The following is a 26,439-nucleotide window of genomic DNA, read 5'->3' as shown; positions in this document are numbered from 1 at the left end:
TCCAATTGAACAAATATATGTCCGCGGGCACGAGTTCGGGAATATGTTTCCACACGTCGGATATATAGGTTTCAGGACTAACGTTTTTCGAATGATGAATTTGAATAAATCGGCTGATGTGAAAATTAACACCAATCAAACAAAAATAATCAACAGAGACAAACCAAGAACACGCACTTTTTTTTGTTTCTCCTTCGACATATTTATTTATATTGATAATAATCGTTCTATTGACCGCTACGCAGAATAGCAAAATCTGACCTTCGTATAATTACACTGGTCTACAGTGAAAAAATATTCTGAATAATTTTAACTAATTTTTGCTTGTCTACCCATGCTGAATACGAGTTGATAAGTAAAAGTCATTTATTAGTTTAAGTTTTCACGATACCTGATACAAATGATATCTTCCAAATTTAACGATCCTAACTTCCTTGAGCTTGATAATACTGATATTTACTAGCTAGTTGGCATCAAATTTTGAAAATATTGTGTTTTAGTGCTCTGTTCTGTATTACTAAGTGATAAAAGTGTTAAAAGTAAATAAAAGAATCATATTTTATAGCAAAATGTCTCTTTTAACACTCTTATCACTTAGTAATACAGAACAGAGCACCAAAACGCAATATTTTCGACATTTGATGTCAACTAACTAAGTAAATATCAATATTATCAAGTTTAAGAAGGTTAGGATCGTTAAATTTGGAAGATATCAGGTATCGTGAAAACTTAAACTAATAAATGACTTTTACTTATCAACTCGTATTCAGCATGGGTAGACAAGCAAAAGTTAGTTAAAATTATTCCGAATATTTTTCCACTGTAGACGAGTATTATTGCTGGACTGTTTGTAGAGATGTTACAGAAGCAGAATACAATATATACAGAATAATGTATAGAAGAACAGTATGATTTCTGTTAATTTTTGCAAAAATCGTGTAATTTTTTTTTTCTAGAAAACGGAAACTAATTTTACGTATATATTATAAATTTTGTATTCAGCATATGAAGATTAATAAAAAAAGTACTTTACGCGAAGAATACTTTTTTAAAGTCAAAATTTGTAGACTAGTGTTATTAGACTCTGGTCAACGATCTCAAAAAAAAAAAAATAAAAATTAGCAATTTGTCATCTGACGAAAATTGAAAACAGTAAACAGAATTATTTAAAATGTTTGTTAAAACAATAATAAAAAACATTTATTTACAGAACCAGTTTGGATATTATTACATATTTTGTTTTGTGCGATTGGTGTTCATGTCTGAAAGTGAAAGACGTTTTTCTACTTTATTTTTCTAACACTAATATCTTATACTGTTTCCATGGTACATTTGAGCTCACACCTTATGTTTCCCATAAAATACGCTTTTCTCTATAAGACACGTCGTCAATAGCAACGTATCTTATAGAGTCATAAAATACGCTCATACATATTATTCAAGTAACATTTTATTCATCATTTTTACAGTAATTATCACAAAAGTGAAAAGTACAATTATTGAATTGGAACTGCCACATTAGCTTCGTGCTCTTGTTCCTAACATCTTCTTCTTTAACTTCTGCTGTTTCATCCAATGCAAGTGCCCGGCCATCGAAAACTGGCAATCTTTACATTTTCTTCAAATGATTCTTGCCGTAGTGTGAATTAACTTTTAATGAAGTTCTACACGCTTACCCCATATCAAGAAAAGCCAAAATGACATCTTCCGTTACCTCCGTGTTGCTTTTTTTTGTTCCGGCCTTGAAACGAAACATACACCTTTTCGTATGCACTTTTAGACTTCATTGGTAACAAATTGCCCCTTTTTTCTTATTTCTTCTGGAACGTTTTGGCACATTTCAACGATGAAAATTGTTTTTTTCCAAGTTTGTTGATATTATTACCATAGTACCCACGGCAACCTCCGCATTTTGTGTATTGTGACGCGCCTCGAATAATTTCTGAATTTATTAAAATTTCTGATAAGATGTTAGTGTTAGAAAAAATCTTGAAGACAACGCGTGTTTTATAGTTTAAAAATCTCGATCTATTAAATCCTCGCTCCCTGCGGTCGCTCTGATTTAAACTACGATCTCGATTTTTAAATCGTCTATAAAACACTTGTTGTCTTAATAGCTATATTGTAACTGTAGCACCGCCACATGTGAACTGAATTGCCTTGATTCCTTTAGGGAAGTAGTTTTATTTTTACATTTTCTGAAATTTTATAGTTTACCATTCATATACCGTGTTTCAAAAAATGTATGGTCAAAGAGGTATGTGAAAAACAAAAAATGTGAAATTTTGACTTAACTTGCATCATCCAGCATGAAATGTCATAAAGTAACTAATAGAGATTTTCACGTGTTGCAATATTTTCAGCAACACCAAAATTGATTTTAGTTAAGAAACGGTTCCTATATGAGTGAGTCACCGTTACTAATTTTTTTTCACCGTGTCGCTGTCTCGTAGCTTCTGTCGTCTATGCTTATGTTAATTATATTATAAATTTAATTATAATCACATATTTATTTTACCTCTTACGCAACCAATTCGACGAATATGAAATGAAAATTTTTCATACAACCGATACGAAAATTGAGCCTGCATTTTGAAAATATACTTCTACTACTTATCATGGAAAACACCCAGAAATAGCATACTTATTTTGATGAAACTTTGTACACTTCTGTTCACGGAAAAAGCATACACGTCTTGAGAGAGATTTTTGCAATTTTTTGCTGTGTAAATTTACTTGATATTTGTTTCCATGTTTACCCATAATAAGTTATCAGGTAAGAATTTACAAACGAATTTTGATTATACCAGACTTAAAAGAACCCACAATAAACCCTGAAAATAAAGAATAATACTTAATTGAGGAGGCATTACGTACACTTTTACTTCACCTGGAATCGAATTATTTCAATTATCTGCCACTGTTAATGACAGTGACACAAGTAAAATGTACGTGTATCCTTTTTCAGTGAACTGAAGTGTACAATAATTGGGCCATAACTAAGAAAAACGGTGAAAGTTTCAGTGACACTGGTCTTCAAACCAGGCACGACAACACCGTAACACAGTGGCCACATTTCGTCCCACACGATGAGCGATTGCCCTATAGGCCTATAGGAAAGACCTGCTTCTCGCATTCCGATAATGCGGCTTATTTCTGGGTGTTGCATTTTCCATGATAAGTAGTTAGTATACATCGTTTAATTAATTTCTGCTATTAGTCGAAAATTAAAATGCCTCTAATTTTTTTTTGAACAGTGTATTTTATTTATTTTATATACATAATTATATTTTACATTAATAATACCCTGGTAGCGCTCTTAGATTTTGTTTGCACATTTAACATCGTCATGTTACTTCGTTATTTAATTGGCGTTCTTTTAACGGAGCAAGCTGTTCCAAAGACAAGGAATCATTCGCTTTTTTACATTGTTTTTTATTCCAACATTTTTTGGAAATTATATAAAATGTCAAAGCAAAACTAGTCGCCACCATTAAACTTCCGATCGAAATACAAATGGTCGGTATGGCTAGGACAAGTTTCAACAAGAACGCTGTCGTCCCGGAGAGTTTGAAAGACTGCTGGACCCAAAGAATGGGCATAAATATTCTAGGGACTTGTTCGTATAGGCTGAAAAACTTACATTACACGAAAGCAAAACATAAAATAAAAGTTACCTTAAATAGCGAATCGGTTGCAGCAACAGGTTAGCCTGGACCCTGGCATTAACTTCCAACGGTATGCCAGTGCTCTAGACATGTTCACATTAGTCTGTATCGACGGTTATCGACAAATACTCACAGGTTCTATCGTGAAAGAAAATTCGTGTTTAGTGCCGTCCGGTTGTAGGCCCTCAACTGAATTAACGTAGTACGGATCTGCCCTGTAGAAATGGGGTAGCGAACCGAAAAGTGGTATCCCGAATTTCGTTAGCGACAAGTTTGCCACACCAGATGGAACACATTCTCCATTGCAGAAGCATTTGTTCTCGGGGTGGATGGTTCCTACAAGTTACGATCAGCGTTGCTAAACACTAAAATTTTAGTCGTTACCATTGTCGAGCATGTGATCTTCGCCGATGTACTTGTAACCGAAAATACCATTCACTGTTTCGTTTCCTGCATATTTGAGAAGTACCAGTCGGCGAGTTTCCACTGCGAACATTGTAATTGTGTCGCGTCCGAGATTTCGAGAGAAAAATTCTCCAAGAGATCCCTCGACCTTTCCGCATTCACCCTCGAAATAATCTGTAGTGTTGGCGTAATTCCAATTGTATATATTTCCAAAGAGGGAATTGGTGCCGGTGCCCATGTTGAAGACACCATCGAAATCTGAGGAACCGTTTCTCTAAAAGACAAATGATGTGATGATGTGCCAGATGGAAAAAACTCACTTGGTAAAACCATCCGAATCTGCCCCAGTCGGGAAAACCGAAACTGGCAAATAAAGGTGTGGAACGTGCTATCCTGATCAAGGGTTCCTTGTAACCGTCGAAGAGTAAGTCACCGACTGTGTGCGTGGCGTAGATATGCGAGGTCAGACCTGACACAGTGAAAGAGACTGCTTTGCGGTATAGGTAGTTCCAAGATCGTGACAGATACGCAGCCGTCTGGAAAAGATATTTTCCGTTGTGGGTTTTGGAGGGTGGTTCCAGAGGGAAACCTACCAGGGGTATGGTGTTCACTGTGGTGATGCTGTCTAGAAGACCGTTCTTTCTCACTGTCTCGTCGTAATACCAAAATCTCCTTTGAAGGAACGTGATCGTTCCGTTGTCGTTCCACGTGATGTTCTGTTTGTCTTCTTTCTGCCAAAACCGATACGGTCCAACTTCACGGAATTTGGGTTTCACTGATGTGTTGTAAATGTCTTGGGGGTTGGTCCAGTTGAAAAAAAACATGTCGACGGCTATGTCAAACGGGACGTCTTTCCATAATTTGTACACGATTGAATTTGGTGTCATGGATAGGGCAATTTTGAAAACGGTGGGATGTACAACGATGAGGATCGGTCCACACAGGAATAATGTCGCAGCAATTACGCAAGCACATCTTGACACTGAACGTTTGAGTACCATGCTTACACTAACTTTACATGAATATTGTCTTTACGATTTATATTTATGTAAATAACGGTGTGACGTCAGTTGAGAAGAGAATATGTATATGGTTTGGAAATGTTACCTGTGAGGTTGTCGGTAAAATAACGATTTCTTGAAAACGACTTCATCAAGGTAATTTGAATCACAAATGTCTTTTTTCAGTAATTTTCATTCGATTTCGATGTAACTTCTTCTCAAAAAGGTCTTGTTAACGTCAAACAAAATAGTGAAAAACTGGTCAGGTTATTATTAGAACGACACGATGCCATTCATCATATTCAGATGAGAATCGTAGGTGATTTATGGTGACCTCACTGTTGGTTTAGGTATATAAAAAGCAGAGAAAACAATGTTAGCATTGTTGTCGCTTCTAATCTCAGCTAATTTACAAAAATTCTAAAACTATTTGACGATATGAAATCAGACCAGTTGCTATAGTAAATCAATAGGATCAAGCTCTGCTAAAATATGGTCACGTATTTAATGGATATGGTAAAAATACGTATTTTCAGGATTGTATCCATAAGGAATTTCAACGAAAAAGGCATATCTGCAAAATTCCCTCACCGGCAGAAAAAGCGGAACACCATTATTATTTAAAAATCTATCGTCCCGGCGTGTGGTTGCTCTTTTTCGACCAGATTCAGGTCTTCTTGTGTACTGACCAGTCTCTTGAAACCTCTAACAGCTCTGTGACTACTAGCAAGAGGAGCCTCAATAGCATTAGCTGCATAATGGAAACAACAACAGTCTTCAACGAAAGCCAGTGCTCGGGCAATATTTACACCAGCTAGAGACATTTTTTTACGTTCTGCACTTAAATTAGAAGTTAACAACAATAAAAAATTACAAAAGTTATAAAAATCTAACCAGGTTGCTCGATTATTATAAAATTGGTAAATTTAAGAAAAGAAGATTTTTAAGCAAAAAATGTGTTTTTATGCGAAATTGCTAATAAAATAGCCTATGCTAATGCTCAAGGTTATCGCCTCCTGGTCAAAATACATCAAAATAGGTATAATGGGAATAAATTTGTTGTTGACTAATTAGTGTTCCGTTTTTTTGCCGGTGAGTGTAATAAAACAAAATTATAACTAAAAAAAAATAAGAAATTAGTTATTTGTATCACAAGGCTAGAAAATGCGATTTTGCAAGTGCAAGCACGGTTTGTGGGGCAGAGGGGCCAGCCGAGGCTCACAAGTGCGAGCACTTGCAAAACATTTTCTAGCCGTGTAATACAGGAAATTTTTTCGGCCGACAATTTATTTATTACAAAATATAATAATTTTTGTTAAAAAATTACCAAATAGGGAATTTATTTTTCTTCCATTGACAACATAAAGGATTCAAGAAGCGACTGTCACGACAAAAATCAACTAATTCCTCAAATATTCAAAACCGTCGTCGTCGTTTCTGTTATTCCTAACCCATCGCTTGATACCCCCCTCGGCTATACACAATGTACAGCTTGCGATAAAGAATACAAATTTGCCCGACATCAATATTTTACACTTAAAAAATTGTACAAAAATGCCACATGACACTGACATTTTGTGCTGCCAACCTAAACTCTTTCATTAAAAATTCTTGTGTCGATTTTCTTGCCTAGGCAGGGAAATGCTAGTTTCCAGAAAAAAATAATAATCAATGTAGTATGTATCGCGCGTTCAAATGAAATCCTGGGCTGGGAAAGCGTTGGAAACAGTCAATTGTTGTGCTTTTTTAAAGCGTAGATTAATTGAAGCATGTTGACAGCTAACCTAAAATTTAGAACCAAAAAAAAATATTTCCTTTTTTCTTTCTTTGCAATGTTTTACATTAAAAATAGAATATCTTAACGATTCCTATTCTCGAAGCAAATATCTAAGGGCACCCTTTGCTGAAAACAAACATGTTCAATTACTTCAATTATGTCCCGATTAAATATTAACAAATGTCATTAGTGTCAAACGGCGAGAAATTCAAACTTTACACTGTTCTAAACGGTTTAATTTTTCCAACGCCTACTCAGTCCAGGATTTCATTTGAACGCCCGATATATCAATAGTGCTTTTAGAAGAGCATAATGAATCATTATTTGATAGAAGGGCATAAGTGAAAAACAAAAAATGTGAAATTTTGACTTAACTTGGATCATCCAGCGTGAATACATTTTCGTACATAGTTGCCATACTTATCCACAATCATTTTGAATCACCCAATACTTTTTCTACGTAGAATTTAGTGATTTTTATGTCAACCAATTTCTCGCTGGACAAACTATACCTACCTGAACTCATTTCTTGTTTTTGATGTTTGTTGACGGCGTTTTGACCTCGTCATATTTTATAATCGTAATTTGCTTTTTATTACTATTTTATGTTTTATCTGTGATCATACATTGAAATAAGATATTGAACTGAACCTTCGCGAAGACTACTTGTGTCATGTGTCATGGACGATTTTGCGTGGTCTGTGGCGTAGTGAATAACCGTGATCATCTGTTTTATTAACTTGCTCTACGAGGAAAAACTGAAAAGAAACCTCTGCACAAAAGTGTTAGAAAACGCATTATTTGTAATCTTTGTAAATAATTTAAGATCAACGGTAGCGCTGCCTCTGTCCAGGTATATTCTGTGTATCTATCTATAAAAAAATACGTCATTTTTAACCTTTACTGTTCAGCGAAATCCATCTGCGTGAATCCCAGCTACATACTAATAAATAAATGTAGCTTGGATGCCGTGCCCCTCCTTGTTTTATAATAAATGTTAATTGTCTATACTGAAAAGTTTCAACAAAGGATAAGGAAAAAAATGGGAAATGATAAATAATTGTTGTATTTATTTTAGCACGAAACCTGATCAACAGGTTAAGACAGTTATACTATGAATATGTTATGTGATGTTATAAAATAAACTAATTAATAGTCATATTATGTGGACTTCTATAAATGGTACAAATTGTCCCTAATTCAGAGACAACTTTTTAAAAAATTTTGTTTCAAATAAGTTGAAGGGATTGGATATTTTCAAAATGGAATTGTTTTAGAGAAAATTGATTTGTTTCTTACTATATGAGCAGTGAGCTTTAAGATCTATTACCTTGTTTTTGTTGTTTAGCATTATCTAGAATGTAATTTTTTTTAAATCAAATTTTTTTATATTGTAGTTCAGAGAAAAGTTATATAAACAGAAACATTCAACGTGATTTTTTTTTTGTGATTAAGATTCCGATTGCTTAGTACGAAATTCCCACCAAAGCAAAAGTATTCACGAAATATTCAACAAGTGGAGACACCTTGCACACCACTGCAGAACATACAACGGTAACAAATACACCACAGGTGGACAATAGTTTTTTGATCATTGTTAAATGTCAGTTTCAATCGTTTTCATTCAAAATCAAAGCAACAAGATTGAAACAATTTGCTCAATACCAGGACAACCAGCTAATTCTGTTTGTAAACAACTGTTTTTAATTTTTCATAACTGACTGTTTATGTCTTATTGCGGCTCTCGGAAGTGAAGTGACTTCGAAAAATGTACATTGGGGTTACCCCGACGTCAAGTGAGAAAAGTACCATGACCTGGAACGGAAACGTGTGTGACTTTGTTTCGAGGAGGACCTGGAGTGCAACAGACGAGCGCCTCTGGAGACGTCACTGCAGTTTGTGTCGTTTTTCTAGTATGACGTGTATTACGAAGTGCCCAAAAGTGGTCTCTTGTGCGAGCAACAAAGAAGAGAATAGTAGGTGATATTATACAGAGTGATCAACAAGAATCCAAATCAGAGCAAGCGTTGCAAATTATCGGTCACGTCGTAGCAAAATCATATGCACATAATCGGTGAAAACATGGGCGTAGACAATTTATGGTCTCAAACGCTATTTAATAAAAAATGATACCTTATGAATTTTAGACGTTGGAATTATAATTGTGCATTTTATTATTATTATAAGATAAGGGAAACAATTTATAAGATTAACAAGAGCAACATTTTACATTTGTAAGAGTAAGTAAATTATCATCTTTATTGCCAAACGCGACGCCACTGGTACGGAGATGCTTCGTTGAAATGTCACATTTCAAAATTCAAGGTTGTTGTTGTTGACAATTTAAGTGATTTAACCTAGAAAACAAATCTTCGATTTCGGCAAAGTTTACAGACGTTTATTGAAGTTGTAAGCAATAATTATCCCAGAATAAGTTGTAAAATGGGTTTTACCATTAAAGAGAAGGCATTTTTATTAGATTATTTTCGAAAGAGGGTGAAACAAGAAAATGAAAACTGGCTTTACTTTGTACCCCCTTACACCGAAGAATTTCAAGCCAGATGTCTGAACCTGATGGTATTGGTTATCAACAAGTTTATCAATGTCTTAAAATTATAGTGCCTAATTTTAACACATCATAATCCATCATTAAGAAGAAGTCAGGTCAGTCCTTAGTTCAAATTTTAGAAACGGTGCAAAATGTTCGACAAATTATCAAGGAACATCCCTCAACTTTCGTAAGGCGTTTAAGACAGCAAGTTAAATTGTGTTATGGCACTTATCAGAAAATTTTTAAGAAGGATATTAATTTGTTTCCCTTTGTGTGTTGCAAGAAATAAAACCCACACATTACCTTAAACAAATTGACAGCTTCATAAGGGTTTTTGAAATTATGAGAGGCAAGTTTGATTCTGTCTGGACCACAATGGAGAACATTTTGAGCAGTTTTTGTGAAAACTTATTTTTTGACCTTGGAGTAATTTAAATGTTTTAAACACTGCTAGAAAAATACGAGTAAGTTCTCAATTACCCAAAAATTAGAGAATAATAACTTTTACACTTACAGAAAACAACAAAACAAAGAATTGTGAATAATAATTATTTTTAAAATTTTGTAACTCAAGATTGTGCCTTATGAAGGAATTTTGTGTAACTGTGTGTTTTTTCCTTAATCAATAATAAATAATAATTAATTATAACTTGCTTTTAAATCTATTATTCATGAATTACAAAAAATTTATAAAGGCAATTAATAATAGCTTTTTGAGAGGTAGGCAACCAACAAAACGAGTTGCACAGCAAGTAAATAAAAGCGGCTGATTCATGATGGAAATACGTTTCGATAAAACAAAAGATGAGGTAGCACTCTTGATTTGGTTTCTTGTTGATCACTCTGTATAGATCATTAAGAGTAGAAGTGAGTTTTTTTGTGCTAAGCCCAGAGATTGAAGACCGAGACGAATTCGATGTAGGCAACTGGGCGAACAAAATGCCAGAATTGTGTGATTAATATGTCTCTAGTCTAGTTCGCCCAGCGGTCTAAATTCGACCGTTATTCACGAAATTTTTAAGTTTCAACGTTACTGAGGTTTTTTTTAAATAAAAGAGTATTACGTCAGCTGCGAGCGTGTACAAATATGTCATTATGCGTTAATTTTCGAGTTATTTGGCTAAGCCAAGCCATATTTAAAAAACGATAACGCTTTTTTTTACATTTCCTTGGGTTTTTTATTGTTATACTGGCCAGGTTTTGTCAAGGCTACACAGTTGATTTGCCTCTCTTTTTCAAATTATATAAAATTTAAATAAAAAAATAATAGAATACGTGCTACGTATTTTTTATTGAAACAAAAAAACCGGACGGTTAAAAAAATAAATGTCCATTGAACTTAAAATATGTAGTTTGAAATATGTAGTATTTTACAGTAGATGTCCGTTAGGATAGCCTTTACGGCCGAGCCAGAGATTTTGTGAGACGAGCTCGCAGAGCGAGTCGAATAATACTGGCGAGTTAACTGACAGACAGACCTATCAAAATGATGACGAATAAATATAGGTTGCTATTTAAAAAAATTTAGAAAAATAGAGAAATTAAAAATCAACCTATTTTTGTTCTTTTTTCAAAACTCAACAGTTTATGATTTATCGAATTGTTGCGTTACTTTTGCCTCTCACTGTATAGATTTATAATACGTAGCTTTTCTTTTGTATTGTTCTTCAATTCCCTTTCAATAAATTCTGTCTGTTTGCTTGTAAATAAAAATGCGTTACGTAATGAAACTAGTGTGGTAATAATGAACTACAGGTCGACCAGAACAGCTTGGCCAGTGACGCAGTGGACTGAAATCCCTCCCACTAGCGGAGCGCACTTGTCTGTTGGGTCTGGAAATGTTTAGATCGTGTAGAAACGGGCGAAAATCAGCGCTTCAAGCTTCAAGTGAACAGCATGTCCGGGCTGTTTTGAGCAGATTTGCTTCATTGAGTGTACCGTACCTACAACCATAGCCATATCCTTGTCTTACAGAGACTCGATCGTTCCCTCTTGTGCGCATCTCATACGCCAAGCTATTCTGGTCAAGCTGTACATTACGTAACTCAAATTAGTGTAAATGAATATGGTTATAAGGTCTTATCCAAGCAGCCGTAGATAAAGCATTTAATTTAACATTTTATATACTAACGTGACATCAAACATTATTCTTCGAATAATTCCTGCTAGAAGGTAATATGTTAAATTTAAACCACAAAACAAATACAAATTTCCCATAAATATTATCAATTCTAATGATGTAAATACATATTGTAAAATTGTGGCCAAATAATCGCGCAGTACTTTAAAATACAAATATGTAGGTACAAATAAATATGTAGATCGAACTAATGAATTTTAACAAAATATCTTCTGTTTGGAACATTTTAAAACTTTCTTTGCGGCGAAACTTGAAAAGAATTTTTCCAGCAGGAGCATATGACAGACAGTCATAAACAAAGAGCAGTCTTGATATTTAATTTTCGAGAAAAGGTTACTTATATGGTTGATAACAATTTACGAAGACCTTGCTAAGTAGCATCCAGTTCAAGTGATCAAGTAATTCCAATTACTTCATAAAAAATAGATCAGGTGAGAGAGGACAACGCAACATGTCCAATTAAAAAACTCGTATTATTATAAAGTTGATTTTTTTTTTCTTTTCTGTCAAGGTTAGATATAATCAGCCGTATGTTGGAATGTGTGGTAAATACTTTTTTGGCCTCCTACGATGGAAACTTTGCAAATACACACTGTTCACGTCACATGAAACTTTGTTTTTACGGCGACTATGTGACGGTGAATTTTTCCCGCATAGTATGCGGCAAAGTAAAGAATCCTTGTTTTTAAACTTTAGAAACGTAGAAGAAGTACATAATTTTAAATTAATGAAGCTAAGTTTCAAGAGAACAATATGTATACCGTTTGAATTCAATTAGTTTTAGAAAATAAAACCTAAAAGAAATCAAAATGGCAGAGCCGTCTGTCGCCTCTACTTTACATTTGACAATTCTAGGGTGCCTTCCATTAAAATTCGCAAAATAGAAATTGTTTTTAACATTTTAAATTAAAAAAACGTCGGCCAAAAACCATTATACATAGCTTGTGTGTGAAACATTTTGCAACGCTCAGTTTATGAAACACTCCGCTGTCAAACTAAACTTCGCGCTGCAAAATGTAACTTCCCACACTCGATTGTAAATAGCTAATTTGATATGTATTATGAAAGATATCCGACCGTTTTTGCGACACTTTCGTGTAGCCAGATAAAAAATGAAATGTCTCGCGATGAAATTTTAAGTGTATTCATCATGCTGTGATCGATATTGATGGATACAATTTTACTATTTCTCAACGATCACATTTTTATCGAATTTTTTTGATAGAATTGATTTGGAACATTCTTGGTTGCATAATTTAAAAATAATATTTTAGGTAACAAAAACAAAGTTTAATATTATTTTATTAAAACAACAAATTACATAATAACTTCCTTACTATAAATAACAATTAAATTAATTTAGGCAATCTAAGGCTTTAAATTCGTTTCACTATTTCTACTGAACGTTCCCCCTTCAGCGGTATGTTTTGTTCGGGGTACAGATATTTATTTTCCTTCTTTCCGCATATATTCGTCGTACATATTTTATAAACGAGGCATGACGACACAATCAAGCCGATAAACATCAACAAAATTCCCAACGAGGTGCATATGATGCTTAAATTTAAAAGCATTTTTAATTTGAAAACCTCAGAATCTGGTATTTGGACTCTTTGTTCGAACCACAACATCGGAACAAAAACCCTGGGCACGTTTTCGTACAATCTGTAACAATTACGCAATTAAGTATATCGAGATCGATCAGGTCTGTCGGGGATTTTGATTACGTTATGCCGGCGATCGGTTGCATTAGCATATTGATCTGCAGTCTAGCCCCGACCTCCAGAGGTATACCGGTGGTCTGAAAAATTCGAACTCGTTTTAGTCTGCAACTCACACAGTAAGTCAACTAACTGGCTCCAAGGTCAGGAAAAATTGATGTTTTCGCTTGTCCGGTTTGAGACCCTCAACGGAGTCAAGGTAGTACGGATCTGCACTGTAAAAGTGAGGTAGAGAAGCGAAGGACGGAGACCCAAAACGGCAGCTGGAGACGTTGACGAGACCCGAAGGAACGCACTCGCCGTTGCAGAAGCATTTGTTTTCGGGATAAAGAGTGCCTGGAAATGGTCTGAAATTAAAAAAAATCCGAAAAGGCTAAAAGTGAGAATGGTTGCCAGTTTCATTTTCTTTAGAATTTCTGAGAGGTTTCAACGAATGTTCAGTTGAACGATCGATGAGCAAGGTCGGTGGTTGACCCGACGATAATTCGTGTTTGTTTTAATTTGGACTATGTATTTGTTATCGTGACCGAAGTGATTTCATCAACACCAATAAAATAACAAATCTAGCGGGGCTTGTACCATTGTCTAGCATGTGTTCGTCGATGACATATTTGTTCCCGAGTATGTTCTTGACGGTACTGGGTCCTGCATATTTCAGGGTTAACGTCCTGCACAAATCCGGCGAGAAAAAACTGATCGAGTCGTGATCAGGAGGTAAGAAGAATTCCCCGGCTGAACCGTTCACTTTTGCACAATTGCCCTCGTAGTAGGGGGTTTGCGTCCAGTGGTTCCAGCTGTACAGTCTGCCGAAAGTCGAATTTATTCCGGTGCCCATGTTGAAGATGCCCTCGTATGTGGTTGAGCCGTTTCTCTAAGTACAGAAGAAGGCTAAGAGACAAAGTCCATGTTGTTGAGGAGATTTGTACCGTATAGAACCATCCGAATCTATCCCAACCGGGTACGGAATTGCCCAGGAACGGTAGAGACCTTGCCATGTTGATCAGGGGGTCCTCGTAGCCTTCGAAGAGCATTTGGCTGACCGTGCGAGTGAGGTAAACGTTGGGTGCCATACTGGAGAGGGACACGGAAAGACCCTTGCGGAGAAAGTAGTTCCAGCTTCTGGTCGCATATACTGACGACTGCCAAACGATTTCAAAATAAGGTTTTTAGAATTTGCGTCTCTAATAGGTCTATTATTGTATTCAATTTGGAGTCGTTTATGGCATCTATTAAAGCACTTGTGGTTTAATAGATCTCTAAGAAAATTTTTATCAATATTTCAGTGTATTATTGTCATTTACACCAAAAAACTTCCAATATTAATGTTCAAACTGTACTTTTTAACATATGTTGCAGATGTAGTTGCATCCGTTACCTTGAATTACCAATTAATACAAAATTCCCTAGAATTTGAAAATTTAATTTTTTTTTTATTTAAAAATTAAAACAAGGGTGCAAATTCGAAAAAATAACATAAAAAACTCGTTTTATAAGGGCATTGGAACACTCGTCCCATACAAAACTCCCCTACGGCTCGTTTTCTACACTTGGGACTCGTGCCCCAAATCAACCCTTATAAAACTCGTTCTTTAATATACTATTTGAGTTTTTAACCGCACGTTTGAAATTTGGCTTAAAGTGTGATCGTTCGATGTGATTTGCAGTTTCAATTTAATTAACCAGGTGACTCGCGTCAATATAATTTGACGGGTTTCTAATTTAACGGCAACAACATAACAGGATTAGTCAGTTGCCTATCTAGTAGCACAAGTTTGTCCACAGAGTTTTATTTTATTTACTTCAATAATATTTTGATTGTACATATTTGCATCAGCTAGATCAAGAGTGAACGCTTCTTTAATATTTTAATTTAATTTAAAAAAATGTGGTAAATATTTATGTTTATTTAGCCGTTGGGTCGATATTATTGTGTGTTATTATCGAGGGTATTATTAATGCATCAACACCACAGGGCATTAAATTATAATGCAAAACTTGAAGACTGGAGTTTGTAGGTACAACATCTAAAACTAACTTGCTGATGTGCAGTTTAACAAAGACCCACGTAAACTTCCTAAGAATTGCTCATTGCTGATAAAGTTCATTTTCAACACGGTAATTTTCAAATGTGAAAGACTAACGAATTTTTTTCGTGTAACAAGAATAATTATTATAAAAAATTGAACGTATCGTAACTAATACGGAGTGCCCCAAAACTCGCGGAACAACTCAGTGGGGCAATGTTAGCAAATTATGAGAAAAATAATAAAAACATTCTATGTATATCTTTCAGATTTAAAAATATGGGGGCTCTAAAGGTGCAGCTTTGATCTCGTTTATTTTAAATATTAAAAAAGATTCTTTCTATTTTGGTATCATAATAAGTAGGTAAGTCTTTGTGAAACTAAAATTAATGTCACAAAGGAACTTTTTGTGAAACTGGTTTTGGTTTTTTTTATACGTATTACGTTGGTATTGCTGTAATAGCAGGCTGGCCGACGTCTGGCATCTCCAGCGAGCTCCTATTAACAATTAAAACATTATTTTCAGCATTTCCAAGAAATGATTTTATGTCGGTTTTACCTCAAATATCGTATAAATCTACTTAATCACTTAACGCTTGCATGTTAACACGATGTATGAAACAAGTTTAAATTTGAAAGAATAAACATTAGTTATTATTCGTGAATTAAAAGAAACAAAACAACCACTACGACTGAAAAACCCAAGGCTGTAGATTTTTAGTTCAATTCAAAATTTCAATTTCATTATAATTTGCTCAAATTTAATTAAATATATATAGGTGTCCCAAAATTGGCGTACAAACTACTTACTACCTTATCGAGGATGCTTAAATGTACATAAAAAAATGTTTCTGACAAAAAAATTAATCTGAACCCTCCACCATCCGGCGGCACGGCAATTTTGCCGGAGTTCATACACTATTACGGACTTAACCCTCCACCACCCGGTGGCACGGCAATTTTGCCGGAGTACATACACTCTTACGGATAATACTATCAAGTAATAGTGCAGTGCTTATCAACATAATTACCGGCGTCTCGCCTTCACATTTTGACTTTTTTGTGTTTTATGTTCTGTGTCAATGTTAAGGAATTTCCTCACGATATGACATGAGTATTCTTTAATAAATTGAATTTAACAGCTAAATTTATGTGTATAATTTTAGCGAACATATCATGACGTTTCTTATATTCGCTTTGAGCCAAAACGGTGCAAGAAGAAATGATGTGTTCAATTGTTTCCCTTCAGTTTCGCAAATCCTCCATTTATCAATTATCGATTGCAAACCGCATTATTATTATTATTATTAACGGTAATACAATGTAAACAAAGATATATTCGTACATCATTAGAGAGTTTTCGCGTTACGTTTTTCAGATAACCGTGTACGCTAACGCCGGTGTTGCTAGGCAATAGCGCAACCGATTCAATATTACAATAAGCGATTGCGGTAATTGCTCGCGAATAGCGTACCAGTTATTTTAACGGAACGTAACGCGAAAACTCTCTAATACCTTGCAATATTACCGTAGTGGATTTAAAATATTTTTTTCGATTTCCAAAGCTTCTAAATTCTCTATTATGCAGGACTAGATATTGGTAGCGAGTGATCTTGTACTTTGTGATAATATGTACGATTAGACGTAGCTGTCATGACAATTTCATACATATATTTCAAAATAATTGACCTGTTAAGTGCCACTTTCAAAGACCGCCAAATCAACAAATAAGTCCAATAGAATTTTTTAAACATTTTTTTGACGTTTACGGTAATCTCTTCTACACCGTAGTGCACCGTTAGTACGCCATTTTTGGGACATCTTGTATTTTTAATAGGTAATAAATAATAATTAACGTCATATAATATTAACCAATTACATTAACGAAACAACACGATGTACTCGTACATACATCAATATAAAAGTACAAACCATGTCTTACCAATCACCATTACACTGAAAAGGAAATCGCGAAACTTTTCTTACCGCAACGTGATTGTTTTTTTGTTACCAGTGAATAAAGTATTTTTTTCTACAACTGTCAAAAAAACGTGACATTTATGCATCGTTATCAAGTCGCAAAGTATGTCATTTTTGATAGTGAAAAAATATTTGTCAAAAAGTTTCCTTGGATGCTAAAATAGTTATATTTTAGCACCCAAGGAAACTTTTTGACGAATATTTTAGCATCCAAGGAAAATTTTACAAAAATTAAAAAATTCAAAAATTTTAAAATGCTGTTGTAGAAAAAATAGTGTTTGTATTTCGTGCGCAAGATGATTGTTTTGTTGGCGCATTCGAATGAGTTTGAAGTCTCGACCTGACGGTCTCGACCAAAAACTCATTCTCATGCCCCAACAAAAAACAATCACTTTGCGCACTTAATACAAAAATAACTATTTTTTATTGGTAACCAATTTTGCTCATTTAAAACACGCCTGAGCGTGTTTAAATCGAACTTTAAAAAACACTCTTTTCCATGGCAACATCGCGCGTTTTCTATGGAAACATCACCAAACCCGAGAGGACCGGAGAAACGTGAAGTCTAAATGTTAACTCATTTAACATTTAAAAAAAAATATCGTAAAGTATTCGTGGATAACTAACACGCAAGTGTTTTAAAGACCTTTTTCTAACACTAATATCTTATACTGTTTCCATGGTGCATTTGAGCTCACACCTTATGTTTCCCATAAAATACGCTTGTCTCTATAAGACACGTCGTCAATAGCAACGTATCTTATAGAGTCATAAAATACGCTCACACACATCATTCAAGTAACATTTTATTCATCATTTTTACAGTAATTATCACAAAAGTGAAAAGTACAATTATTGAATTGGAATTGCCATACTAGCTTCGTGCTCTTGTTCATAACATCTTCTTTAACTTCTGCTGTTTCATCCAATGCAAGTGCCCGGCCATCGAAAATGGCAATCTTTACATTTTCTTCAAATGATTGTTGCCGTAGTGTGAATTAACTTTTAATGAAGTTCTATACGCTTACCCCATATCAAGAAAAGCCAAAATGACATCTTCCGATACCTCCGTGATGCTTTTTTTTATTGTTCCGGCCTTGAAACGAAACATACACCTTTTCGTATGCACTTTTAGACTTCATTGGTAACAAATTGCCCCTTTTTTCTTATTTCTTCTGGAACGTTTTGGCACATTTCAACGATGAAAATTGTTTTTTTCCAAATTTGTTGATATTATTACCATAGTACCCACGGCAACCTCCGCATTTTGTGTATTGTGACGCGCCTCGAATAATTTCTGAATTTATTAAAATTTCTGATAAGATGTTAGTGTTAGAAAAAATCTTGAAGACAACGCGTGTTTTATAGTTTAAAAATCTCGATCTATTAAATCCTCGCTCCCTGCGGTCGCTCTGATTTAAACTACGATCTCGATTTTTAAATCGTCTATAAAACCCTTGTTGTCTTAATAGCTATAATATCCACTTATACTTTAATATACTATATACCGGGTGTAGAATTGGTTTACGAGACATAGGATTTTACATGTAAAAATAAGGAGATCCAATTATTGGCTCCCCTAATAGTTTTATGGCAAAATGGTTAAAATGAAAGTTAGAGAGAATTAAAACTACTGTCTAATTCCACTCTTTGTTTTTTTCTAATATCTTGTGGTACTGAAAGAAAAGCAAAAAAGGAGTTAAGACAAAAATACTAAAAAGCAGTACTAGCAATGAAATTTGACTTCTAAAATTATTTTTCTACTAGAGTTTGGAAAACTTCAACATTGTAATACTAATTTGAGTTAGGAAAAGTGAAAAATTTCCTACTATGGGCGGAAATAATATTTCAACACTAAAAGTTCAATTTTGGTCGTCTCCTGGGATACGTAACGTAAAAACTGGTATTTAATTGAGACAAAAGCTTAAACGCCTTCACAATTTTTCATTAATAAATTGTTTCTCTATGGTAACGAAAGCAGAACAATTTTGATTTCGCTTTTTAATTTAGAAATAATTAATAGTATATTAAAAATATCCAAATTTTATGTATTTTCCAAACTCCAGTAGAAAAAATCATGTGTGCAATTCGTAGGAAAAGTGTTTTTTCCGTACTCGACGCGTTTTTAATCTCGACTTCGTCTCGATTAAAAATCCCGCATCTCGTAAGGAAAAAAATCACTTTTCCTAACTTATTGCACAAATAGCTATTGTCGGGTGGTTTCACTATTATTTAATTTTCTTTTGATCTGCCCTTCAAATGAACTCGTACAGGACTACAGGACGAATCAAAAGGTATCTTCAATTAAATATTCAAACTTCTCTCTAATTCTTCGAATTGCTTCTATGGCTGAAATTGGTCGGTCTGGGAAATCTGAAGCAAATGTTGCTTGGAAGTTTCTTAAAGAAGATCCTCCATAATACGATTTAAAGAAAGAAATAAAATTTCATGCCTAGTAGTACTTTTTAGTATTTTTATGTTAACTCTTTTCTTGCCTTTCTTTCAGTACCACAAGATGTTAGAATAAAACTAAGATTGAAATTAGACAGTAATTTTAATTCTCTTTAACTTTCATTTTAACTATTTTGCCATAAAATTGTTAGGGGAGCCAATAATTGAAACTCTTTATTTTTACATGTAAAATCCTATGTCTCGTAAACCAATTCTACACCCGGTATATATAATAAATATTCGTTTAATTCTCCAAGGTAAGATTACTCAAGTTCAACTCTTGTCTGGCAAGATACAATTTTTTTATACTCTCATTAATTGTTGGAAGGCAGACTCGAACAAATTAAAAAAAAAAGTCATTCTTGTCGATTTGTTCTCGTTTTATTGTCAACCAATTAATGCCCGTATGTTTAAATTAAAATCTTCCCGACAAGAGTCGAGCCGTCGTGATCTTACTGTTGATTATTGTATTAATTTCACTTGAACCAATAATAATGTCTAAGCATTTTTTGATCAGCTTCTAATTACTCCGTCCTTTAAAGAAACATCGTAAATATTGTTTCGCCGCCGCATTCAAGGAAAAAAATTTAGAAAGATGAAAGAATTTATTGGATACATTTTATTTTGCTTTATGTGTGCAATAATTTTACCGAATCTATTTCGTGCTTTTATAACTATCGACCAATTTGACCTTGTTGCCTAATTCAATATGTATTTTGTTGTCTCGAAGTAAATATTCCAGTGACAGTGATTATTTTGAAGAAAAATCCTAGTTTCAGTGGGTTTTTTTCAAGTTGTTTCTGTCAGTTGCATCGTTACTAGACAACAAAACGTACCTACTTTACCAACATCGTCCAGTTGTTACCGATAATCACCAACACACTTAATACATATATTGTAAGTGATAGTTTCACTTCTACTAATGTCAACAAATAAAATAACACGATTTTGTCAATCGCATCATGATTTCAGTAGATAAAAAGGAATAAAACTTTTATGCAACCGGATCAATACCCGCTAATGTCTGTTACTTTTCTACGACGACTGTCAAATGATAGTAAACAAAGTAGCGAGATTCACTAAATAATTGTTTTTTGTTCGACACTATCAGAATTTGAGAATTTTCTGTGTGAACGGATTTTGATAAATGTCACAACTTGTCAAAACGAAACGTCAAGTAAATTTTAAAGATTTTAAGCGATTTGGAACCTTTAAGAAGGGGCTCGTCGAACAATAAAACGTTGTTTATTAAGTTTGTAAAAATAATTTTAATTCCCAAAGGAATAGTCAAATTTGCCAAAATAATTTTGTTACGACAAAAAATTTCCATTAAACGATGCTTCCAGTTTAAAAAGGACAGACCAGATTTAAGAGATCCGGCAACAATATACCTATTCAAAAAATATAACCTTAATCTGAAAACAACCTAACCATTGACAAAAAGTGTCAATTTCCTTTAGGGAATTTAGTTATCACCGAGGTACTGCCAACAAAATCACTAGATGGTCTCGGTTCCAAAAATGGGCGCACTCGAATTCCCGTCTGACTTATTTCTTGTCATAAAGTAATGCAAGAATTCCCGTCAGGTAATTATCAACTGATATAATCCATAACTCGAGTCCCCGTCAAGGGTAAAAGAGCGCTTCAATCCCTTACTTACCTACCTCTCTAGCCGTTGCCAGGTACCATTGTTGTTTACCATTACGTGGACCAAAAAAAATTTCTTTTTTAATTTTAAAAAGTTACAAATACCCTGTGATCAACAATGATTTACTTAGATAAGGGGCGGCTGTGACTTTGACAGTGTCAGATTTTTCGTATCTGTGCTAAGTCAGCTAATAAACATCAAACAACTGTCACTATTAACCAAATTTTAACGCAAAAATGGTTTTTACTTCAGAACATAGAAGATTCATCATTGAATCTTACTTTCGTAACAGTGCTTTCAATAACCAAGATTTTTTTCTGACGGGAATTCGAGTCTAGAATTTGTGGTGCATTTTTGCCTTGACGGGAATTCGTGTGCAGGATTAAAAGGCCTATGTCCAAGCCCAGGTATAAAATATTATGCTGACGGGAACTCGTGTGCACCGCCAAAAATATCGTGAATGCCTAATAGCTTAGATTTCGACATATCAACCGCAAAAGACATACGGATTCAAATCCATGGATGACAGATCGACATCGATTACAAATTAATTTGATCGCTCGATATTTTAATATAGTTGGTATGATTCTGTTTAAAATTTACCAATATTGCTATGTAACAATGTTGCACTTGCTATGATATGAAGCTGTTGATTGGTTTGATGTATGCAAAATCAATGCTGTTCAATAACAATATTGCTAAATTTTGAAACAGAATCGCACGAAATGTATTCATTTTCTAAACGCATGAGGGTTGGGCATGATTTTTGGCACATTTCACACAGTATAGTAAACTTGACAATATAAACTGTCATTAACTGTCAGGTGTCAAGTAAACATTTCTTCAACACGATGCCGAAAGATGTCTCAAGAACTACAAGAAACTAATTTGTGGCACAGTGGCGGCCATTAATTTGGAAACACCAAGATTTTTCTATTGTAAATTGTTTGTCCTTTTGATAATGTTATTAACATTTAATTTAATTTTTCTCTATTATATTATTTTCTAGGTTGTTTTTTTTTACCTTTTCTTTTCTCTTTTATTGTTATTTATGTATATGCCTATGAATATACATATACATTATTTATTATTTGTTGCCCTTTGTGGACAGTTTTGTTCTTGGGTTAATAAAAGCTATTATTATTATTATTATTATTATTATTATAACATATCAATTTCGGCTGCGACAGTCTGTTGAATGTGCTCAACGATGACATGAGTTCATGACATAACCCTTACACTATCAAATATGTATTAGAAATATCCAGTAAACTAGATTAGGCTGGTGTTTCCAAATTAATGGCCCCCAGTGTACGTTGTTTATTACAATTTTCTCACTAAATTGTACTAAAAATATTTTTATGTCGATTATTGTTTGCAATTTGAGTCACGTTTTTATCAGACAGTTCGTTTAGTCTAATTGCCAAATATATAATTAGGTTTTTGTGTAGAAAATGCAAAATATGACAGACCGGTCAGTTTCAAGGCTGACGGATTTTTTGATCGGACAATATTTAGGAACAGAAAAAAACTTGTTTTTGCAAACGCAAATATCGAGCTATCAGATTAATTTGTAATCGAATCATCTATGGATTTGAATCCGTATGTCTTTTGCGGTTGATATGTCGAGATCTAACCTGTGTTTCAAGCTGTGTTTATTGGAGTGTGGAGTTCAAGTAACGACATACGATTTCGGATTCATGGATAACCCGATTACAAATTAATTTGATCGCTCTTTACAACTAACTAACAGCTAACTAATCATTTTGGTGTTGTTTTCACTAGTCAACCGAAACTTACCAGAGCAACTGGATTTACGGTAGTAATCCTGTCTTGTATATCATTGATTCCTTTGTTTTCGTCAAAATACCAAAATTTGCGGTGTCTGAACGTCACTGTCCCGTTGCTGTTCCAAATGATATTGGCTTTTTCCTTCGTTTCGAAAAACCGATAGGGTCCCATCTCTTGGAACTTGGGTTTGACCGTCGCGTTGGTCACACTTTCGGGATTAGTCCAGTTGAAGAAATAGAAATCTATCGGGAAGGGTTCGGGAAATTTTTTCCACAGGTCGAAAGCGTACGATTTCGTGGTTAACACCATGAGGTTGTCGAGGATGAATTTCAACAGGACGGGCCATATTAGCGAAAGTACCAAACCGATTGCTATCAGGAACACAGAGGTGGCGAAAGTACACAAATACACTTGCAGGCTTCGTCTGGACGACTTCATGTCGCAAGTTCTCTTCTCCTCTGGAAATTAAGTAAGTTCTCGCTCGTAGTTTTAAACTTTGAATGGTGATAAAACTTGTCTGAATGTCCGGTAACCGTGCACACACCGTTCGACGGGAGGTGGTGGAAGGACACTTACCATACCATCGACACTGATCCAGTCTAGACGACGGAAGGGTAATTTATGAGGCGAACGTTGCCGTTCTTCATCGTCGAAGACAACAACTTAATTGATACACAAGCGACCGCTTATTGTTATTAACGCGGAGGTGAAGCACCATTTGACCCCTCATTATTAATTCACTTTACCCGCCCCGTTCGAAATCACGAACTAGCTTCATTTAGCGAACTTGACTTGATCACGAGTTAATTGGACGTCCGTCCATTTTTCTGGTACTTACGGGAATGCGTCGTCGTCAACAGTGAAGGTTGATGTAATCAAGTTACGGCGATGTTTACCTTATGTACCGGCTTAAATTGGATTAAATCTTGTAAGTTATCGGTGATCGGAGACGCGTCTTTTGCGGTTTAGTGGAGGAAATAAAGTAAAACGTGGCCGCACGACGTCGCACAACCCACCAACCTAGATTAATATTATAATAAGGGGATGACGTTACGTGGGCGTGCTCGTAGTTGATTGCAAAATTCGACTGCTTACCTCTGACTGTCTGCTTATACTACTTGAGAAACTAGTTCTTGTCGATGCGGAAGAACGGAAAGTTGTACCTACTGCTGCAAAACCAGAAAGAAATTATCATTTGTACTTTTTTCTAACGTATTATCTCCTTTTTAGTTTATTTTTGTCGTCGAAAATAATTCTGCCAAATTAAGATTTTATCGGTTAAAAATTATTATATTAGTGTCAAGGAAATTATTTATTCCATTGATACGCAAAGGTCAGGCCTATCTAAATTCAATTTGTATTTTTTTCCCACCCAGTTGTTGCTGTTTTTGTAGAACAACAAGCTGATGGCGAGTGCAGACGTTGATAAAACGTTAAAAGAGATGTTTTGCATCGAAAGGTTGTTGACTTATTATTGTTTTTTGTTTACTTGGTTGTTATCAAATTCTGCAACGTTAATTGAAATCAAATTTTTAATTAACTCAACTGATGTGCAATTAACTACGTCTTATACAATTATCGTTCTACTTTACATTGTATCTAGTAAGTAATATATTTTTTTTTAATTAGAATGTGTAAGTGCTATAAATTGGCACCTTAAAATGTTTTTATAATTCAGTACAGCATAATTATTGAAAAAAATCATAATTGCAAACACTTGACGCAAGTAGTTGCAACATTATGACTAATAAATGTGTAAACAGAGCAAATATCGGGTGTTCATTTCCTCAAAGCTGGGGTCGAAAAGTCGATTGTGAACGCACCACTCGTCAGTCAGCAGAGTAAAAACACAAACAGCGCAAAAAGTGAGGTTAGATTTAAACAGTTGATCTGCAATCCGGTGCGATCAGAACATCAACTCTTCAACGCCTACTTTGAGAATAAATGTAAATGAACACCTGATACAATAGATAATATCTGTTCACGTTGGAATGAACCTCAGTGGTGCAAATGACTGACCTGTTACTATGGAAAGTTAATGCCAAATGTGTGCGATTTGCACCACTGATGTTCATTCCAACGTGAACAGATTATACTCTTTTAATTAATATGTAATTATTAATTACCAAACGTTAGCGTAGTTTTCGTGAGTTGCTATATCGGTTCCTGCACAACACGAATTTGACACGTCGGAATCGAAATCAACAATGATTTGATCGATCATGCAGTGATGATAGACTAGTGACGTTAACAGAGATGAATTAAAAGCAGACTTAAGCACGTGCCAATGATGTTACAACTTTGTTTCGGAAATATCACGTGAGCTATATTTACGAGAGTGTATCTATTATTGTCGAATCGAAGAAGGCGTTCGGTTCGTGTGTTAACTTGGGAAGATTCTTTTTTTAATTAAAATTGACAGTAAAATAGTTATTTCTTTTTACTGCTCATTGTGTTTTAACGAGTGCATAAATCTCATTTATTGTAAATTAAAACTGCGACCTTCAGATTTGCGTTCACTATTTAAGTACCTACGTACTTAAATTATTATTTCTACAAAAAAAAATCAAACTGGTATTGTTATGTTAAATGTGTACATGAATTTTCCATAATGATCTATTAGACATGACATCAAAATACGAGTATGTCTTGTACGAATCTACGATATTTGAGCGCGCGATAAATGAGAGCCGCAATATGAGCGCGGCGACAAAAAAACGCGGCGACAAAAGAGCGCCACGACACAACAGCGTGAGACAAATAAACACTGTGACGAAACAGGCTTTCAAAAAGTTTTAGGACCTTATCGGTACCTACATCATGCGAGTAGACATAGGGCCAGTTTGCAGAAGCGAATCTAAGTTAATCGTAATCAAATCAGATTGACTGAACACGTGATCAGATTGAACCAATCGAAGATTCGGATTCATGGGTTAATCGCGCATTAAAATTTAATTCGAATTAAATATTTTTCCGGAAATAGTCTTGGAAACAACATTTATTCGGAATCGTATTGTAATATGCACATTCCTAACCTTACACGAGGGCGGAAAGTTAACCATTCCTTTTTATCTTTACTTCCCTCTCTTGGTCAGTAATAGGCCACTTTCCGCCCTGTTATGACGTTTTCCCAGTGGTGTACACGAATTGTCGAAAAACGGTAGAAATGAAATTGCATCAAATTAATTGTTTATTTGCTAAAAATGTAATGATTCCGAATAAAATAGTATACAAACCTCGGTGGGAAGGTGTTTCCTTCCTGTCTCGAGCATTAGTTCACCT

At 34.6% G+C, this 26,439-nt stretch overlaps 2 protein-coding genes and 2 long non-coding RNA genes across 5 annotated transcripts; 1 reads left to right on the top strand and 3 right to left on the bottom strand.

Moving 5' to 3' along the window:
* Positions 1–1,432: 1,432 nt before the first annotated feature.
* On the bottom strand, positions 1,433–2,234 carry LOC138126621 (uncharacterized). The gene is made up of 2 exons (XR_011157878.1): positions 1,677–2,234; positions 1,433–1,618 (listed from the first exon to the last, which is right to left on the bottom strand). It is a non-coding gene; the product is annotated as an uncharacterized lncRNA (long non-coding RNA).
* Positions 2,235–3,243: 1,009 nt separating this feature from the next.
* LOC138126859 (protein peste-like) lies at positions 3,244–5,112 on the bottom strand. Its single transcript, XM_069042658.1, has 6 exons — positions 4,667–5,112; positions 4,394–4,609; positions 4,053–4,347; positions 3,802–4,004; positions 3,678–3,751; positions 3,244–3,630 (listed from the first exon to the last, which is right to left on the bottom strand). Exons 1-6 carry the CDS (start codon positions 5,072–5,074, stop codon positions 3,348–3,350), a joined length of 1,479 nt encoding a protein of 492 aa, XP_068898759.1. The 5' UTR covers positions 5,075–5,112; the 3' UTR covers positions 3,244–3,347.
* A 3,730-nt stretch (positions 5,113–8,842) lies between these two features.
* On the top strand, positions 8,843–10,051 carry LOC138127215 (uncharacterized). The gene is made up of 2 exons (XR_011158147.1): positions 8,843–9,260; positions 9,331–10,051. It is a non-coding gene; the product is annotated as an uncharacterized lncRNA (long non-coding RNA).
* Positions 10,052–12,827: 2,776 nt separating this feature from the next.
* Positions 12,828–25,430, bottom strand: LOC138125762 (protein peste-like). 2 transcript variants are annotated; one of them, XM_069041242.1, is made up of 9 exons: positions 25,284–25,430; positions 24,253–24,326; positions 23,734–24,177; positions 23,167–23,615; positions 14,190–14,402; positions 13,843–14,134; positions 13,397–13,599; positions 13,270–13,343; positions 12,828–13,207 (listed from the first exon to the last, which is right to left on the bottom strand). In XM_069041242.1, the coding sequence occupies exons 4-9, from the start codon at positions 23,593–23,595 to the stop codon at positions 12,919–12,921; spliced, it is 1,500 nt and encodes a 499-aa protein (XP_068897343.1). In that variant the 5' UTR covers positions 23,596–23,615; positions 23,734–24,177; positions 24,253–24,326; positions 25,284–25,430; the 3' UTR covers positions 12,828–12,918. The 2 variants fall into 2 exon arrangements, with proteins under 2 accessions (XP_068897343.1, XP_068897344.1); XM_069041243.1 differs by lacking the exon at positions 23,734–24,177.
* Between the last annotated feature and the right edge of the window lie 1,009 nt (positions 25,431–26,439).

The sequence above is a fragment of the Tenebrio molitor genome, chromosome 3 (genome assembly GCF_963966145.1).
Source record: "Tenebrio molitor chromosome 3, icTenMoli1.1, whole genome shotgun sequence".
In the NCBI taxonomy this organism is placed as follows: Eukaryota; Metazoa; Arthropoda; class Insecta; order Coleoptera; family Tenebrionidae; genus Tenebrio; species Tenebrio molitor.
The sequence above is the reverse complement of the archived record's forward strand: the minus strand, read 5'-3'. Positions and strand labels throughout refer to the sequence as shown.